Below are 18,208 nucleotides of genomic sequence, written 5' to 3'. Positions count from 1 at the left end.
AGGGAATTAAAGTGTTATCTGAAAAGGAAAAATGTTCAGGGTTACAAGAAAATGGTGGGAGAATGGTACAAGTGAACTGCTCTTTCAGACAGTCCGTGCAGGTACGATGGGCTGAATGGCCTCCTCCTGTGCTGTAAAAATTCTCAGATTCACATCCTTCTCTTCAAAATTAGGGACAAAACGGAAACTTTAGGATACAACATAATATATTGGGACATGACAATAGTCTGTCCAACATTTCTTTAAAGGTACAATAGAATTAAATTTATTAATATCATGCTATTGTAGATTCCCTCTGATGTAAAATGAAATGTTTCTGACAATTATAAAATCAACATAATTTGGAAGGAATACATTTACATTGTTCACACATTAGTGTGAATTAATCGTTTAGCTGTTATTTTTATATGACTATATACCCCCATTTTATTCAAAATTCATAGAGAAAAGTACAATTTAAAAAACTGCAGCCTTACATGTGTATTAAAATATTAATTCAGATCTTATTTAAAACTAAACATGAGTGACTTCTGAGAGCAGCACTAAACTTTAATTTTCAAAATTTTGTTAAAATGTAATCCTCAAAATATTATGTGATTTTGCACATTTAGTTCCTGCCAATCACCATATCCATTGCCAAATTGAAAATCATTCCAGTTGTGCTACAAAATACATCTAGGTCATCTCAATTTGCTTCTTACCCCAACTTTGTTTGCAGCTTTTATCCAAAAACTGTATATTTTCCCTGGCAAAAGACTGCCCATTGTACACTCTAGCTCTGGACCCTTGTAGACAAGTCTTCCGTCCCTTCCTGGCTCTCCGATCTCCACAGTGTATTCTGTGACTGTGGAGCCACCATCTATAACAGGTGGTGCTGCTCAGGAATGATAAATATGAAATAAACAATTAGGTTGAGATGTTGGTGGGGAGTAGGCAGAAGTGCATCACATATACAGGAACGTTCTTACCCCATCGGAGTGCTATTTCTCTAGCTTTAGCTTTACCAGAGAGACGAGGGGGTTGACAAGGTCCAGGAGCGATGGCTGCAGTCTGTGTCGCCAAAATTTCAGATACCTGTTGATGGAAAAAAATTTTTTTTTTTTTTTTTATATAAAATCGGTGATTGCAGTTCTATTTTCCTTGTATTGTCCAACTACAATTCAAAATAGTAATGAATGAATCTTTCCAAGTTTCCTTAATATTGCAGATATAGTATTGTTTTTCCTGAAATTCAATTTGATGGTACAGTTTTGATGTGATATTTAAAACATTTTAGCTCTGTTTATAACATGAGCTTTGCAGTGTGTAAAATAAACATTGCAGGAAACACAAGCAGATTCCAACCAAATACCACAACTGGCCTGTAAGCAGCACTGATTCAAAGAGGTAATCATCAACATATTGATATTAGAACTGGGCGGAATAGAATGCTAGCTTAATAGACCGTAACTATTACTTTAAACAAGAAAAACATTTCAACAAGAATTATTAAACATGAAAAGTTGGATTATTATACAATACTCCTTTACCCCCTCCTTCAATTAACAATTATACACAGAATTTTAGATTTTTGAAATAAATTTAGAGTGCCCAATTCATTTTTTCCAATTAAGGGGCAATTTAGCATGTCCAATCCACCTACCCTGCACATCTTTGGGTTGTGGGGTGAAACCCACGCAAACACGGGGTGAATGTAAACTCCACACGGATAATGACCCAAAGCCGGGATCGAACCTGGGACCTCAGCGGCGTGAGGCAGCAGTGCTAACCACTGCGCCACCGTGCTGCCTGACAGATTTTAAGATTAACACGGATTACATAGTACATTTTAAATTACCAAATGTCTCATTTACAAAGTCCCTTTTAAGCACACAAGTTGACTGTGGTAAGGCACACTCCTCTCTGAACCACAAAGTGAATGTCTGTGGATTTCTCCTCAAAATCTCCCCAGACGATTCTTATACCAAGAGCCACCTTGTCTCACTGAACTCCAGCATCCACGCAAGCAATTTCAAATTCTGCTTTCAAAAGTCACACTTTCAAATCTTCATTTAAGTTATGCTTTCCCTCTGCTGCTTCCATCAAGGTTTTGTTTTCAGGTTTTACACCTCTCCTTTCAGGGTTCTTTTGACTTAGTAGGCTTTTACACTAACTCTGCGGTTAGCCCATGACTTCCACAATTATTTCAAATAATGTCTCCCGAACTGTAGTCATTTCTCACAAACCTTCACTACTGCCACTATATTTCCGGCTTCTCACAATCCAATGCTTTTTCAATACTTTACTTTACATCAATCTGTTCTGGTTCCCAGCTTTCTCTGTTCCTTTAACTCGAGACTTCTTGGAAACATCTTTTAATTTCTCTAGTTTCCTTAACTAGCTGCATCGGGACTTCCAGTGGCGGCCATGGTGTGATCGATCTCAGTAAACATGCAGCTAGATTTCAGGAAAGTAGCTATTGAACCAGTGAGCTTGATCAGCAGATTGGTTTGCTGCTCTAGCTGAGTCTAATGCTCCCAGGAGAATGGGAAGGAATCTTTTCGGGCAAGCAAATCACAGAATTTTATTAGTTTTTAACTCCACAGCCACTCCAAATCTGTCAGCAGATCAATGAATAGCTTTCAGTATGATCAAAAAGTATCTGATGTCAGAGCATTGGACACGTGAGCTTGATCAGCAGATTGGTTTGCTGCTCTAGCTGAGGCTAATGCTATCAGGAGAATGGGAAGGAATCTTTTCGGGCAAGCAAATCACAGAATTTTATTAGTTTTTAACTCCACAACCACTCCAAATCTATCAGCAGATCAATGAATAGCTTTCAGTATGATCAAAAAGTATCTAATGTCAGAGCAGTCACCTGCAAAATTGACAAAAAATGGATTTTAATTGGGGGAATTAAACTGCAGTTCTTTAATTTCCCATTGGTGACCATGAATTAAGAAGTTAATTTATTATCTCCCAAAGAACTGAATTTTATTGTCTGTAGTCATAAATGATTCAAAACGTTAACATCGCCTCTCTTCGTAGATACTGCCAGCCCTCCTGAGCTTTTCCAGCATTTTCTGCTTTATTTTACTGAAATTCAATTTTAATTGCATCGTATTTTTCTGATTATTTAAAACTAAGGATCTCTAACAGTTTCAGATTTGGCGACTGAGCCACTTATTCAAAGAATGAAGGTCTTCCCCTCCTTGCTATTGAGTGTTTTACTTGTGATGGGTAGCTGAATGGGGTTTCACCGCAGTTCTTGAATCGACTGCAGGTAGCTGCCTTTAGATGTGAAGTTAAGTAATATTTATGGAGATGGAGTTCATTCTTTGAGTAGCGTGTGCTCTGATGTGCACAAATAGATAACAGAAATAGAAATCTCTTGTCTCGATTAATTCAAAGATTCAGCAAAATGTTTCAGGAAAACACATAACTGAATAACTGGTTTTACCTGACTTTGTCCTCCATTACTAATGCAGTAAACCCTCATTCTATACCATGTACCAGGATTCAGATGATCACAGACATACTCTCTGACCTGTCCATTGTACACCATGTCCCATTTATTTTCTGAAAAATACAAATTATCATTAATGTTACTCAAATGACTGACTATTTGTAAACTAGACCAGAACTTTTCAGAGGTGTCAGATATACCTTAATAAGTGGTGGAACTAGCTTGATTCTATGAAGTGACAGCACGTCAAAGAATCATAGATTTGACTGATTCTATGAAGTGCTATCACACGCTAAGCCATTTTGGTCAAGACTGGTTTTCATGCAAAAGTAACTGCTGCAAGAAGTTACAAAGTCACATTTGTCAGACGGCAGCAGTTGCAGAAAGTGCAGCAACAGCACCAGTTATATTCACTCACAAGTATGCACACAGGCCCACTCTTCAGTGATTTCTGTCGCATTAGGAGAGCATGGGGACAAGAAGTCATTTGCTCAGGATGTTGCAAAGACCAAATGCTAAGTTTAAGGATGCAAGATGTCCAACAAACCTCTGAAACCTGCTTGCCCTAGAATCAAGCTTGAGCAAGTGCCAAGCACCAGTGATGTGCAAGAACCATGAGTAAAAGATTTAATGCATTGAGATTATGATTTCAAATGTAAGATGATTAGGAAGGCATATGCGACCAATCTCGTTTTGCAGTGAGGTCAATAATTGGGGGCTACGGATTTAAAGTAACTGGCAGAAGGATTGGATGGAATTGCGAAATGTCCCTATTCGGAGGGTTGTGGGTGTCTGGAACACTGCCTGAAAAGGTGGTAGAGGCAGAAGCCTTGATCAGACGTGTATTTGAAGTGCTGTAACGGGTGGCACAGTGGTTAGCACTGCTGCCCCACAGTGCCATGGATCCGGGTTCAATTCCAGCCTTGGGCACAGGCTGTGTGAAGTTTGTATATTCTCCCTGTGACTGCGTGGGTTTCCTCCGGTTATCCGGTTTCCTCCCACAGTCCAAAGATGTGCAGGTTAGGTGGATTGGCCATGATGAATTACCCCTTAGTGTCCAGGGATGTGTAAGTTAGGTTACAGGGAGAGAGCAACATGGGAGTGGACATGGTAGTGTGCTCAGTCGAAGGGTCGGTGCAAACCCGATGGGTTGAATGAGCTCCTTCTGCATTGTAGGGATTCTATGACTCTATAAGGCTACTATGGACCTTGAGCTGGAAAGTGGAATTAATATGGAGAGCCCTTTTTTGGCTGAAACAAACGTGATGGGCAATTGGTCTCATTGTAAATATTTATGATTCTGTGACTAGTATAAGAGATGGGGAGCATTTTCATTACCTAGCCAATATTTCTTCTTCAATCAACTGCATTATAAATATTAACTAGTCACTTATCTCATTGCTGTTTACGGGACCTTACTGTGACAAACGAGCTGTTTTGTTTGCTTACGAAAACAGGAAAGCCACAAAAATAATTCATTGGCTGTTTTGCACTTTGGAATCTCCCGAGGATGTGAAAGGCAATATACAAGTGTATATTCTATTCTTCCAAATGAATGATCGAAGATTTAAAAGGTGCATATATGTTAACTAGTGGGCACAACCAGAGGGCACAACCTCAGACTAAAGGAACAATCCTTTAAAATAGAGATTAAGAGGAATTTCTTCGGACAAAGGGTGGTGAATCTGTGGAACTCTTTGCCACAGAAGACTGTGGAAGCTAAATTACTGAGTGTCTTTCAGACAGGTTCTTGATTAATAAGGGGATCTGGGATTATGAGGAGAGGGCAGGAGAAAGGGGATGAGAAAAATATCAGCCATGATTGAATGGCGGAGCAGACTCGATGGGCCGAGTGATCTAATTCTGCTCCTAAGATTTATGGTCTTCAAACTTTTAATATCCAAGGGTTATTTGTTATTTTTAAAATTCATTTAGAGGATGTAGGCCAGAATTTATTGCCCATCCCTAGTAGCCCTTCAGAAGGTGGTGGTGACTTGCCTTCTTGAACCGCTGCAGTCCCGGAGGTAAAGGTACACCCACTGTGCTGTTAGGGAGGGAGTTCCAGGATTTTGCCCCAGCAGTAGTGAAGGAACGGCAATATCTTTCCAAGTCAGGGTGGTGAGTGACTTGGAGGGAAATCGCTAGGCGGTGGGGTTCCCAGGTATCTGCTGCTCTTAATAATAATTAATAATCTTTATTGTCACAAGTAGGCTTACATTAACACTCCAATGAAGTTACTGTGAAAAGCCCCTAGTCGCCACATTCCAACACCTGTTTGGCTACACAGAGGGAGAATTTAGAATGTCCAAATTACCTAACAGCACGTCTTTCGTGACTTGTGGGAGGAAACCAGAGCACCGGGAGGAAACCCATGGACACAGGGAGAACGTATAGACTCCGCACAGACAGTGACCCAAGCCAGGAATCGAACCTGGGACCCTGGTGCTGTGAAGCAACAGTGCTAACCACTGTGCTACCGTGCCGTCCACAAGTGTGTTGTCCTTCTAAATGGTAGTGGTCGTGGTTTGGTAGGTGCTGTCGAAGGAACCTTGGCAAGTTACTGCAGTGCATTTTTAAAATGGTACCCACGGTTGCCACTGTTTGTCAGTGGTGGAGGGTTTGAATGTTTGTGGAAGGAAGAGTAATCAAGCGGGCTACTTGTCCTGGATGATGTTGGAACATCTTGAGTGTTTTTGGAGCTGCACTCATCTAGGCAAGTGGAGAGTATTCCATTACACTGCTGACTTGTGCCTTGTAGATGGTGGACAGGTTTTGGGGTGTCAGGAGGTGAGTTACTCGCCAAGCCTTTGACCTGCCGTGGTAGCCAAAGTATTAATACAGCTAGTCCAGTTCAGTTTCTGATCCATGATAGCCGCCAGGATGTTGATTGCGGTGAATTCAGCGATAGTAATGCCATTGAATGTCAAGGGGCGATGGCTAGATCCTCTCTGATAGGAGATGGTCATTGCATGAATGTAACTTGCAACTTGTCATCCCAAGCCTGGATATTGTCCAGGTCTTGCTGCATTTGGACATGGACTGCTTCATTATCCGAGTCATCACGAATAATGCGGAACATTGTGCAGTCATCCCCACTTCTGACCTTACAATGGAAGGTCGTTGATAAAGCAGCTGAAGATTGTTGGGCCTAGGGCACTACCTTGAGGTAGCAAAACAAAAATAAAGCAACACTGGCTAGAGGTATCATGACAATATGTTAGAGGATACAAATGATGCAAAGGTGATTTTAATTATAGGAGATTGCTTTGAAAATCAAAATTTATATCCAATGCCACACTTGGCTGATTTTCATGAATCAAAATTGTTTTTCTTCCCAAATTTGCCAAAACATTTATTAAGAATGCATTTTATTTGTTAACATACATTATTTTTTTTAACTACCACGAACGTTTACTGGTATCATGTGTGTCCCAGGATCTAGAATATACACATACAAGATTATGCTCTTCGAGCTTTCTCGTGCCATCTTGAAATTAAAACCTTTGGTTTCCTTTTCTTAGCTGGGAAAGTGAACAATGAAACTAGAGCTGTGATATTGAAGTGGAGAATAAAAACAACTGGGTTTAACGGACATCAGTTCCAAACACAAATTTAGCAAGAGTGAAAGATAAATAAGTTAATCGCCACATTATACATCTCATCAATCCACAACTAACTAGCATGCAAAATTTGGCAGACAAACATATATTTGAGAAGGCCCAGAGTAAAAGATATTTAAAAATCTTACCATTCAATCCCTCTGATAATTCCAGTACATACTTGGTAATCTCTGCCCCTCCATTGTCTTTTGGAGGCTCTGAAAAAAAAAAAGCAAAAACATTTGATGACTTAAACATGACTAATATTTCAGAAGAGAAATATACATCTTTTACCCAACTAAAATATGACCAGCAACTTCAGTGTAACTATGATTCTCCTATCGCATTTCTGAAACACATTGGACATAATAGCCAGTATTCTGGAAGCTTGTTCTTCTACAAGTCACTGGGTTGGATGGATTTTTTTTAAGCGCAGAAACATATCGTTTTAAGAGGAATGGGACTTCGCTCAGTCTAATGTGATATAATGTATTCAGCTGCATGTTAGTTTCATCAAGGCCAACACCATAAGTTAGGATCTCAGGCAATACGCTATGCGAAAATAAATACTTCCTCGGAACTCAAATCATGTGTCACAAGAATATACAATTCTGATGGGGACATCACAAACATAAATTAAGTTTAGCTTCTCATTTTAAACCAAGAACATTTCTTTAAATTGTAAAATAATCAGGTAATTTCTGCTATGTTCCTTTCATGGTTAGAGATTTTGAATAAGTTTTGAGCAAGTGTAAATTGCATTTCCTTTTAAAGATTTTCCAAGACTGACTGATACAGTTCCTTAACTGGAATATCTAGTTGGACAGCACCATTTGTATGGATCTGACGTTAAACCGTAAAACAAGATGAATTAATTTGCACTAAATCTCTTTATCTCTTGGTAATATAAAGCATTATTAAAGATGGAGCTAAAATTAATAGGTTCAATTTCAAGGCATTTACCAACAATCCTTCTCCAAACATCAATGAAGCTGTAGTCCTTTTAGAATTTGAGTTTTTTATTAGGACTATCTGCTGATTGCTTATTTCAGGTACAGTCTTATAAATATTTAACATGCACACACACATTTGGTATCTACAAAAAGCTATAATTAATGCCTTGTACATGACACCCACCCCCTGTACAAGTTGGTCCGTTATGTCACATTTTTCGAGTCATGGTTTGTACGCAAGTACCTATAATAGGAAAACCCTGCGTCAACATATAATGGGAGACCTCTGTTACCAAAATTTGTTGGCAGTTCTTTAAATTTTTTAATGCAAGTCATCAAACAGTAGGTGGTGCTTTTGCATCAACTCTGATTTACCCCAACTCCTATGTCTTGCTTTCGAGATAACCCAACATTGGAAACAAATTGCAATTCTTCTGCCCGTCTGGATCAGCCTTGGAACATGCTCCCTTTGCTGTCTGACCACATTCCTCTTCTAGTTCCGCTAAAATTACCTGGCTCCAAAGATGTGCTCCTTCTTTCCGCCTCACCCCACAGGATTTGAGCTGTCAGTTCCAACCCTACATCTTACCAACTTTGCAACACACTGAGCTCTGCCAGTTCTCAGTGCAGCTGTCTGATTACTTGCCTCTATTTTAATTCCTTGTCCCGCTCTTCAGCTTAACCCACCCCAAATCCACATCAGCTAATTTTAGTTTTTAATTTCTGCTTTTGCTTGATGTTCTTTTTCTTGATATTTCCAGGTGTATATATTTTTTAAACCTCCCTTCTTTGGCTGTATTTTTCTGAAATTCCCAATCCTGTTTTTAATGCTCCACTTTCCTCATGATGGGGCTTTGTTTTGAATTCCCACTTTCTTAACCACCAAGTTGCTAGCTAGGTTTTTCATGATAGTGTAATAAAAGTCCCTCTAATTAAATCCTATTCCTCACACGTTTGCCATTTTTTTCTTCCCCTAATATCTTTGACCCTGAATGCAGATGTTGCCTCCACTACTTTTGTTCCTAATCACCTCGTCTCAAAGTCTTTGAAATCCTGAATGCTTTCCTTACAGATATCCATGCTTTTTCAAGCCTTAAAAAAATTATTCCCCCAAATCACTGTACAATGTAACAAATGCTACTCCAAAAAACTACTCACCCCCACTTGGGGGAATCACACAAGAATTCACTTACAAACCAGCAGATCTTGGGAGGGCATATTCGTCAAAGGAACATTAAAAAGTGTGACATGTGGAACAATCACCGGACGTACATGCTACATCCATAACTTGGATACTTTAAAAAAAGGGCAAAAATGCACACCTCACCTGACGAAAACAACGCAGGTCATTATGTAATTACATTTTCAGGAGTGTAAACAAATTGTGAAAATATCAATAAAGGAAGCCTGAAATAATATATTGGAGCATGAAAACAGCGTAACATTTAGTTACCGTTTCATTCAATGCTCCCAGCGCTTTCTTAATATTTTCTACACAAACTAAACAGCCGTAGCGGCAGTAGCAACAGATCAGCTATTGATTTTTCTGCAGCATGAAACTTTTTTTAAAAGCAAATAACCATAAGACTGGAAAACAGTAATTCTGAGACAAAATTTGAAAGTGTATGAAATTATTTATAAAAGCGCTGCTGCTTTGACTATGCTTACAGACTGTAATCCAACTGAACGAAACAGGCGCCAGAAAAGGAGTAAAAGTTTGTTAGTTCCAGGTCTTTGGAGATTAGGCCTCAGGAGGCAAAAGCAATGTTAGTATAAGAAGCAAGGAAAATGGTTTGGGTAAATGGAAAGCTTCTTTTATGAATTGATCAAATGTGTGTGCATTTGTGTAACTGAAAAAATAAGATGGGACATATTCTTTTTTTAAAAAAACTTTTTTTGTGCAATTCTATTTGCAATATCTGCTGCTTTGTCAAATTATAGTTTTCCCAGTTGCTTATTACTGCTTCATCGTACACCCCGGCGAGTGCTATCCTCCGTGGTTGCCCCCTTTTTTCCCCCCCAAAGGATTTACTTGTGACACTTGCAAGTGACATAAAGCTCGCATCTTCTACCGATGCAGATGTTGCAAAGGGGCAACATGCACACGATTCAATAAAAGCTACACAGTTTGGAGAACAAAAAGCACAATTTTAATTATAGGAAATCATTGCAATGACTTGTTTTCACAATGGGCTGCATTATTGCATCACTTCAGATTTGGCTTACCCCACACAGCCTTTAAACTGTATGCATGAGCTTTTCCCTTTATGCATGGTTTACTCGGTGGTCCAGGCTTATCAGGACATGTGCAATATTTCACAACCATACTGGGGTTACTTTTGCCTTCACTATTACAGGCAAATACCTGCATATTAATGAAAAGAAAATAAAGTTAATGTCAACTCAAGTTTAAACAGGATACATTTTAAGAGCATGCACTTCAGCACACAGTTCCCGTATCCCCATGGAGACAGATCAAACATTGGCCTGTATTTTGTGGTGAAGGGAGGTGTGGGGTGGGGGAGGTGTCGAGTGAGGGGTGGGGAATGACAATACACTGCCTGTATTTGCTTTCATTGCCCCTCTGAAATAGGCCAACTTCAGGATGTGGTGTATGCGTAAATTAGCAGAAATCCACGTTGTGGCCTGCCACTCCATCCTCCAGGCTGAAAGCTACCCGATCCTACACCCAACACTCATTTAAATCATTTACAAACTTCCTCTTTTCAATTCTCTCAATGCTGTAACTGGGATTTAACAACAGAATTGGCCCCCAATTGTTTTTATATTCTGGAAGCATCACATGTTTCCAGATTAACTCCATTTTTAAAAACTATTTTAAAATCTAAAACAATTTTCAGGCTATTTCAGCTTCTACCTTCACTCCATGTCCATATTCCAGTCTTTAATCTGCTCTATTTAAAAAAATAATTTTATTTCTACTGCTTTTCCTCTCCTGATTAGGGCACCTGTGCTAGCCATGATAACTGATAAAACGCTACGGTCAGCAATTCTTTTCAACTAATAATTTTGATACACTCTAAAGACTACTCCCCAGCTAGTGGAGACTTGTTTCAATAGGAACTTGCATCCAATGGAAGTGAAGTGATCCCCTCCCATTCAGATCCACCTACCATGGGCCCAGCAAACAGGAAAGTCCAACTTCAGCCTTTGATACTGGATTGGCATTAAGGGGAGAGCTTTCATTTGAATGAAATGGAGTAATGTGGTGAGAGACTATCTCTCCAGGTAGGGAGTTCAAAGTCAGACTGATGACTGGTTTCAATTCTTAAAAAGAGATTTTATTGCAGAAACAGCCCTGGACAGAGTCTGTGGATTGTAAAAACGGCCTCTTGTACCATTAGCCACTGAAGAGAAACAGTGAGACTAGCAGCAACGAGTACAACAAAGTATCAAAGAGTTGAATCCCACCCCTTCTGTTCCTGAAATTCCACATAATCAACTGCCCTCCAATATCCCACTGAAGTGGTTATTCATGATTCTTGAGCCTCAGCAAGTCTCAGACATGGGACAGCACGGTAGCACAAGTGGATAGCACTGTGGCTTCACAGCGCCAGGGTCCCAGGTTTGATTCCCTGCCGGGTCACTGTCTGTGCGGAGTCTGCACTTTCTCCCAGTGTCTGCGTGGGTTTCCTCTGGGTGCTCCGGTTTCCTCCCACAGTCCAAACACATGCAGGTTAGGTGGATTGGCCATGATAAATTGCCAAATTAGTGACCAAAAAGGTTAGGAGGGGTTATTGTGTTACGGGGATAAGGTGTAAGTGAAGGCTTAAGTGGGTCGATGCAGACTCGATGGGAGAATAGCCTCCTTCTGCACTGTATGTTCTATGTCTATGTCCTATGACAATTCAACTACAGTAAGATGCACAACAAGATGTGATGCAGCAATAATACATCATACTTTCACACAGGGGCACTGGATAGTACTACGTAGATGTAAGGCAACATGCTGGCACCGTGGTTAGCAACGCGTCTCTCAGCGCCAGGAACCCAGGATCAATTCTGACCTTGGGTGACTGTGTGAGTTTGCACTTCCCCTTAAGTCTGCGCTAGTTTCCTCTGGGTTTTCTGGTTTCTTCCCACAGTCCAAAGATGTGCAGATTAAGTGGATTGGCAATGTTAAATTGCCCCGTTGTGTCTAAAGATGTGCAGGCTTGGTGGAGTTACGGGGGGATAGGGCAGGGGAGTGGGCCCAGGAAAGGTGCTCTTTCAGAGGGTGAGTGCAGATCTGAAGAGTCGAATTGCACTGTAGGGATTTTATGGACTCCCTGGTTGATTATTTTCCTTCCTCATTTGGGAACCAACGCCATTTATCATCTGAATCCAATGGGTAACACATCGGTTAGCACTGTTGCTTCACAGCGCCAGGGTCTCGGGTTCAATTCCCACTTGGGTCACTGTCTATGCGGAGTCTGCACGTTCTCCCCGTGTCTGCGATTTTCTCTCACAAGTCCCGAAAGACGTGCTGGTTAGGTGAATTGGACATTATGAATTCTCCCTCTATGTACCTGAACAGGTGCCGGAGTGGGGCAACTAGGGGATTTTCACAGTAACTTCATTGCAGTCTTAATGTAAGCCTACTTATTATTATTAACTCAATCAAAAGTGCAGAGTAGTATTAAAAGAAAAACAAATAAGCCATGAATAAGCAAATAGCACTTACTCTGCAATTGAAGGAGCTACTCCGCCTGAGATTTTTTAAAGTGCAAGCGAGCTCATCACCATTGTATTTTGCCTTAAAACCATAACCCTATAAAATATTTAAAATGTCATTGAAAACAATTTTGCAAGTTAAATTTGCAATTTGTGAGTCACAGCAGTATTGTGCAAAAAAACTTATGAAAAAGTATCAAAATTCCCTTTTGTTCTGTCCATTTGACTTACAATAACTGCTCATGAAAACCAGCCAAAAATAATAGTGATTAACAAACCAGAAATGATCACATTTCCTCCACCGGGACATGCATTTCAACTAGGATAGTTTGCTGTTTGAAAATGTGCTGTCCATAATTGGTCAGAGGTTAGCAATTTCCACGTGCCAAATCTCTGCCCATATCCAATAGCAATCTGTACAAGACAAATTACTATTCACGATACAAAAAACATCTGAAACACAGGTTAGCCCTGGCCGAAATGGAACAGACCTGAGGGGCTGAATGACCTGCTCGTGTTCCTATGTCCATGCAGTTTAAGACAATGAGAAGATTTAAAAGTATAATTCAAAGCACTTTTGTTACTTCTTTTGACTTAATGGTTTTACAATTAAGATGCACTACAGATTGTACACACATTGCAAGGTTAACGTACATTTATATACAGAAGAATGAACTCCAATTGTTTATAAATTCACGTCCTCAGAACATCCTAAAGAACTTCATCCCAAAGAACAAGGTTATACAAAACAATTTAAATTGTAGATTTCAGTGCAAAATGTTGGCCAGTAGTTTTAGGGAATCACCTACTCTTATTTAACTAGTGCAGTAAGCAGATGGACAGATCTCCACTTACCACCTTTCTGAAAAATTAGCACATCCAACACTGTAGCACTCTTGTAGTTGTGGCCATTTGGATTATGTGCTCAAATCCTATCATGATTTTAAGCTTCTAAACACCTAACTGCGAGATGGTCCCAATAGTGAGGCTGAATATACATGGAATGGTTTTCGTATTTAGTGCACCGCTTGTCAGTAATCTGTGAATACCACAAGCAATCCGTGTTAATCAAGTGCCTTCGTTTGGTTGAGTTACAGTGAATGTACCAATTCTAAAATGTTACATTTTCTGGGTTTAAAAAAAATGATTTTAGCTAGGGATGTGGGTGTTGCTGGTTAGACCAGAATTTATTGCCCATCCCTAGTTGACCTTCAGGAGGGAGTGATGAGTTGCCTTCTTGACCTGCTGCAGTCCTTAAGGTGTCGGTACACCCACTATGCTGTCAGGGAGTTGCCCCAATATATGGGGAGAAAAGTCTGTATATCATCACAGAAGTCGGATGGGCAACTGTGGGCATTAGCAAGAAGTAATATAGTGGAATGTGATTCAATACTGTTCCGTATCTGGGAATACATTCCTGCTGGTTGTGTGTCACGTGATGTGTAGTGACGTCAACAGTGTGTTTGCATGGTCTTTGACAGAACATCAACTTGATTGTATTGAGCAACACTCTTAACTAAACCTCTCATCGTGTTTTACAAAAATCCAGAGCTTGGCCACCTCCATACCTTTTCTCTTTGCAGCAACAAATAAATATAACAAATACTATAAGTGCCCATATCTCACTTTCTCAATCAGATTAAAAATACTTAATAAATATATCTTAAAATCTCTTACTGAACTCTCATCTTCCACTTCCAGGATGTATGTAATGGACTCATCACATGAAACACCACTGGGTCTACCCCACTCCAACGACATCCATGTGACACCTGCACAAATTAGGTGAGGAGCAGCTGGCGAAGGTGGAACACTGCCTGCTGTGTAATACTGTACTGTTTCACTGAGATCACTAGTGGAAGAACCAAAAATATAAATAATTAAAGTGTAATGCAAGAAGCTCACAATTTATTACTGCAAGTACCAGGGCAGCTGAACATGCGAACAATGGTTGGCCCTCCATGGGAAGGCACTAGAAATAAGAGACATTAGAATGTGATCTTCTTCCCAGCACCGTAGGCACACATGCAAAAGTCAGCTTCCACAAGCAATGGCACGTTCTATCAACTAAAACATCGCTCAATATGGGACAATGTGCCTCAAGATGCACAGCTTGGCCTTTTCAGATGAGCTTTCAAGTAGAAATCTACAAATGGCCATCATACACCCTTGATCGCTCTGATGGATGGAAAAACATGACGATAGACTTTATAGTTAGTATAACAGCTAGTATAACAACCAACAGAACGGGTTTGTTACAGAACATAAGCATTAAATGAATCAAGGATTCGGGGATAAAGCAGAGAGTGGAATTGAAGCTCATACAAGATTGTATGTAAAAAAAAAATCAAGGCTGTTCGATAATTTCATGTAGAACTTGAGCAGATGCCACTGTAAGAGGATGGTATGTGACAATACATGTTATCACATACCTTTAGCTCCTTCTCCCCAGGACCTGATTTTTAAAAAGCAGATATAGGTAAAACAGATTTTCCCATTCTCAGTGAACTGAAGCCAGTCATATATTTCGAAGTTACCTACCTCAGTCCAATTTCATTTTTTGCTGCTAGCCTGAACGTATATCCTACTGATGGGGACAATTTAGTCAACTTGTACTGCTTCTGATGACCAAAGTAACATTCCGTGAAAGGGGTTTGTTTTCCCTACGTGAAAAAGGTTTATTGCAGTTAATTCTTATTTAGCCATCAAATACCAACTACTGACAATTTACTACCACAGCGTCATCTGCACCATGACATTTTGATCCTTTAATAAGGAGAACTGTCATTTAAAGACAGTACAAGGAAAACACTCACCTCATCCCATTCTAAAAGATAATTGGAGATTTTAGATCCACCATCATTGGGTGCCTGCAGCAAAAAATTAAAATAGATTGAAGGTGTTATTAGTTTTCTGTACATCACTGGATTTATTAGCGTGCCAGCATGTTATTTTTGCTGCTGTACACTAATGCAAACATTCTCTGCAGATTATATTGTTCCCTGTGGGTTACTTACACCATGTCCTGAAAATTACATTTGGGGTCCTGGGAATGTTTGTACAAGAGCCCCTTGAGTGTTAACATTTCGCAGGAAGCACCGCACAACACCTCCGCAGCCACCCCCACTAGATCCCTACTCCTCTCCTACAGTCAAAGCATCAAAAAATTATTTGCTGATAGATCTAGCAATTCATACCTTCCACTGCAGGTTCAGACTGTTTTTGGTCCTATTAATTAGTTTTGGTGCAGCAGGAGAATCGGGTTTACTGATTTCTGTGGTGAAGCTTGCCGCTTCTGACGCAGACCCTCTCACAGAATTGCAATTTGCTGAAACTCTATGAGAAAAACACAACTATTAAGAGGGTAAAGCAGAAACCTCCTTTCTCTTGTAACAATCCATAAGAAAATTTATTATGTTAATTTTAAATGATATTGCTATGAATCAGTACCTAACGTGGTAATCTGTGGCCGGTCGCAGTTCGGATAAAGTAACTGTTGTTTCTTCTCCTCTGAAATTAAGAAACAGATCTTAAGTTGAACTTTCTCACTTTGCATTGATATGGCATCTAAAGGAGCATTCTAAAGCAAAATTAGAAACTTAGCCACAATGAAATATTAGGGCAGTAAAACTAAAGCTTGGCCAAAAGAGGTTTAAATGGGTGCGCCATAAAGAAGCAAAGAGAATTAGAGAGGTGGAGGGGTTTAGGGAGGGAGCTTCAGAGCTTAGGATCAATGTTCCCACTAATTTCTGTTTGCAGGACAAAGCCTGTTTTGTTGCATTGTGCAATCTTTTTTTTTATTTTTAAAAAGCCCTAGTCGCCACATTCCGGCGTCTGTTCAGGTACACAGAGGGAGAATTCAGAATGTCTAAATTAACTAAATGGCACATCTTTCGGGATGTGTGAGGAAACCGGAGCACCCGGAGGAAACCTACGCAGACACGGGAGAATGTGCAGACTCCGCATAGACAGTGACCCAACCCGGGAATTGAACCTGGGACCCTGGCGCTGTGAAGCCACAGTGCTAACCTTTATTCTACCGTGCTGTCCCGCATTGTGCAATCTTTAAGATTTCGGCGTAGCTGCATATCGGGCACATTTTAAAGTCAATGTTAGTTACGTAGTCCTTTTATTTCCAGCATGGTAGATTGCCGAATAACTTACAGGGAAAAGGGCTAAGGATTGTAACTGCTGAAGGCATGATCACCAGTGGTGCGATGATTAAAAACTGAATATTAATTGGGAGAAAAAATTTAAAGAAAATTTTAAAATTAAGGATTTGTTTGACCAAAATTCAATATATGTCAGACAGTGCAGGAGTGAAGGGTGAACAATAAGTCAAAGACAGCAGAGTTTTGGATGACCTCACGTTTAAGGGGTTAGAATTTGGGAGACCAATCGGAATATGTCAGAATCGTCAATTCTCAATGTAACAAAGGCATAGGTACGGGTTTCATCAGCTGATGATTTGACGTAGGTGTGGTACGTGACATCATGGAGGGGGAAATAAGCGGTCTTGGTGATGATGCAGATTTGTGGTTAGAGTAAATAGCAAATATTTCCTCACATTCAATATCAAAATTGTAAATATCATGTAATTACCACCGTGCCACAGGAATTATAATGTTTCACTGTATGATTACTTCCAAAAGTAAACCCCAGTTTTTTCCTATAACGATGAAAATATGGCAAAATATGTGATAACGGATCCATAGCCCAAGAAATGTCACACAAAGAACCTCCCTCCTCTGATCGCCATTGGTTTTTCCACTTTGTCTGCTCCGACTGGTCATATCACTGAACCATGCAGGATTCCGAAGGGGCTTGAAAGCATAGAACTGAAAGGTTATTTCCCCTGAGGAATCTAGAACAGGGAGCACAGTCTCAGAATAAGGGGACAATCATTTAGATTGAGATGAGGAGAAATTTCCGCAGTCAAAGGATTGTGAATTTTTGGAATTCGCCATTCAAGGGCTGAATATACTCCATTGTGAATATATTGAAGGCTGAGAAAGACAGATTTTTGTCTTCTTGGGGAATGAAGGGATGTGGGGAGCAGGTGGGAAAGTGGCACTGAAGGGCAACACGGTAGCACAAGCGGATAGCACTGTGGCTTCACAGTGCCAGGGTCCCAGGTTTAATTCCCCGCTGGGTCACTGTCTGTGTAGAGCCTGCACGTTCTCCTCGTGTCTGCGTGGGTTTCCTCCGGATGCTCCAGTTTCCTCCCACAGTCCAAAGACGTGCAGGTTAGGTGGATTGGCCAAGATAAATTGCCCTTCGTGACCAAAAAGGTTAGGAGGGGTTATTGGGTTATGGGGATAGGGTGGAAGCGAGGGCTTAAGTGGGTTGGTGTAGGCTCGATGGGCCGAATGGCCTTCTTCTGCACTGTATGTTCTATGAAGCCAAAATCCGCAATGATCGTAACACAAGGCAGAGCTGGCTTATGGCTGTTTGGTCTACTCCAGCAGCTATATTCCATGTTCTTACTCCTTGTTATTTTATTTCTGCTCCTGACTCTCTGCAGAGAACCAAGAAGG

At 40.3% G+C, this 18,208-nt stretch overlaps 1 protein-coding gene across 2 annotated transcripts in view; it reads right to left on the bottom strand.

Moving 5' to 3' along the window:
- The window catches only part of LOC140420959 (fibronectin type-III domain-containing protein 3A-like), a 174,342-nt gene that overhangs the window by 20,155 nt on the left and 135,979 nt on the right, over positions 1-18,208 (bottom strand). For both annotated transcript variants that reach the window (XM_072505159.1, XM_072505160.1), the window contains 11 exons: positions 16,122-16,181; positions 15,869-16,007; positions 15,488-15,541; positions 15,213-15,334; positions 14,349-14,523; positions 12,682-12,768; positions 10,224-10,362; positions 7,194-7,262; positions 3,440-3,558; positions 969-1,074; positions 702-874 (listed from right to left, as the gene is read on the bottom strand). In XM_072505159.1, coding sequence (XP_072361260.1) covers positions 702-874; positions 969-1,074; positions 3,440-3,558; positions 7,194-7,262; positions 10,224-10,362; positions 12,682-12,768; positions 14,349-14,523; positions 15,213-15,334; positions 15,488-15,541; positions 15,869-16,007; positions 16,122-16,181 — 1,243 coding nt within the window. The remainder of the gene's footprint in view (positions 1-701; positions 875-968; positions 1,075-3,439; positions 3,559-7,193; positions 7,263-10,223; positions 10,363-12,681; positions 12,769-14,348; positions 14,524-15,212; positions 15,335-15,487; positions 15,542-15,868; positions 16,008-16,121; positions 16,182-18,208) is intronic.

The sequence above is a fragment of the Scyliorhinus torazame genome, chromosome 5, assembly GCF_047496885.1.
Source record: "Scyliorhinus torazame isolate Kashiwa2021f chromosome 5, sScyTor2.1, whole genome shotgun sequence".
Lineage (NCBI taxonomy): Eukaryota > Metazoa > Chordata > Chondrichthyes > Carcharhiniformes > Scyliorhinidae > Scyliorhinus > Scyliorhinus torazame.
The sequence above is the reverse complement of the archived record's forward strand: the minus strand, read 5'-3'. Positions and strand labels throughout refer to the sequence as shown.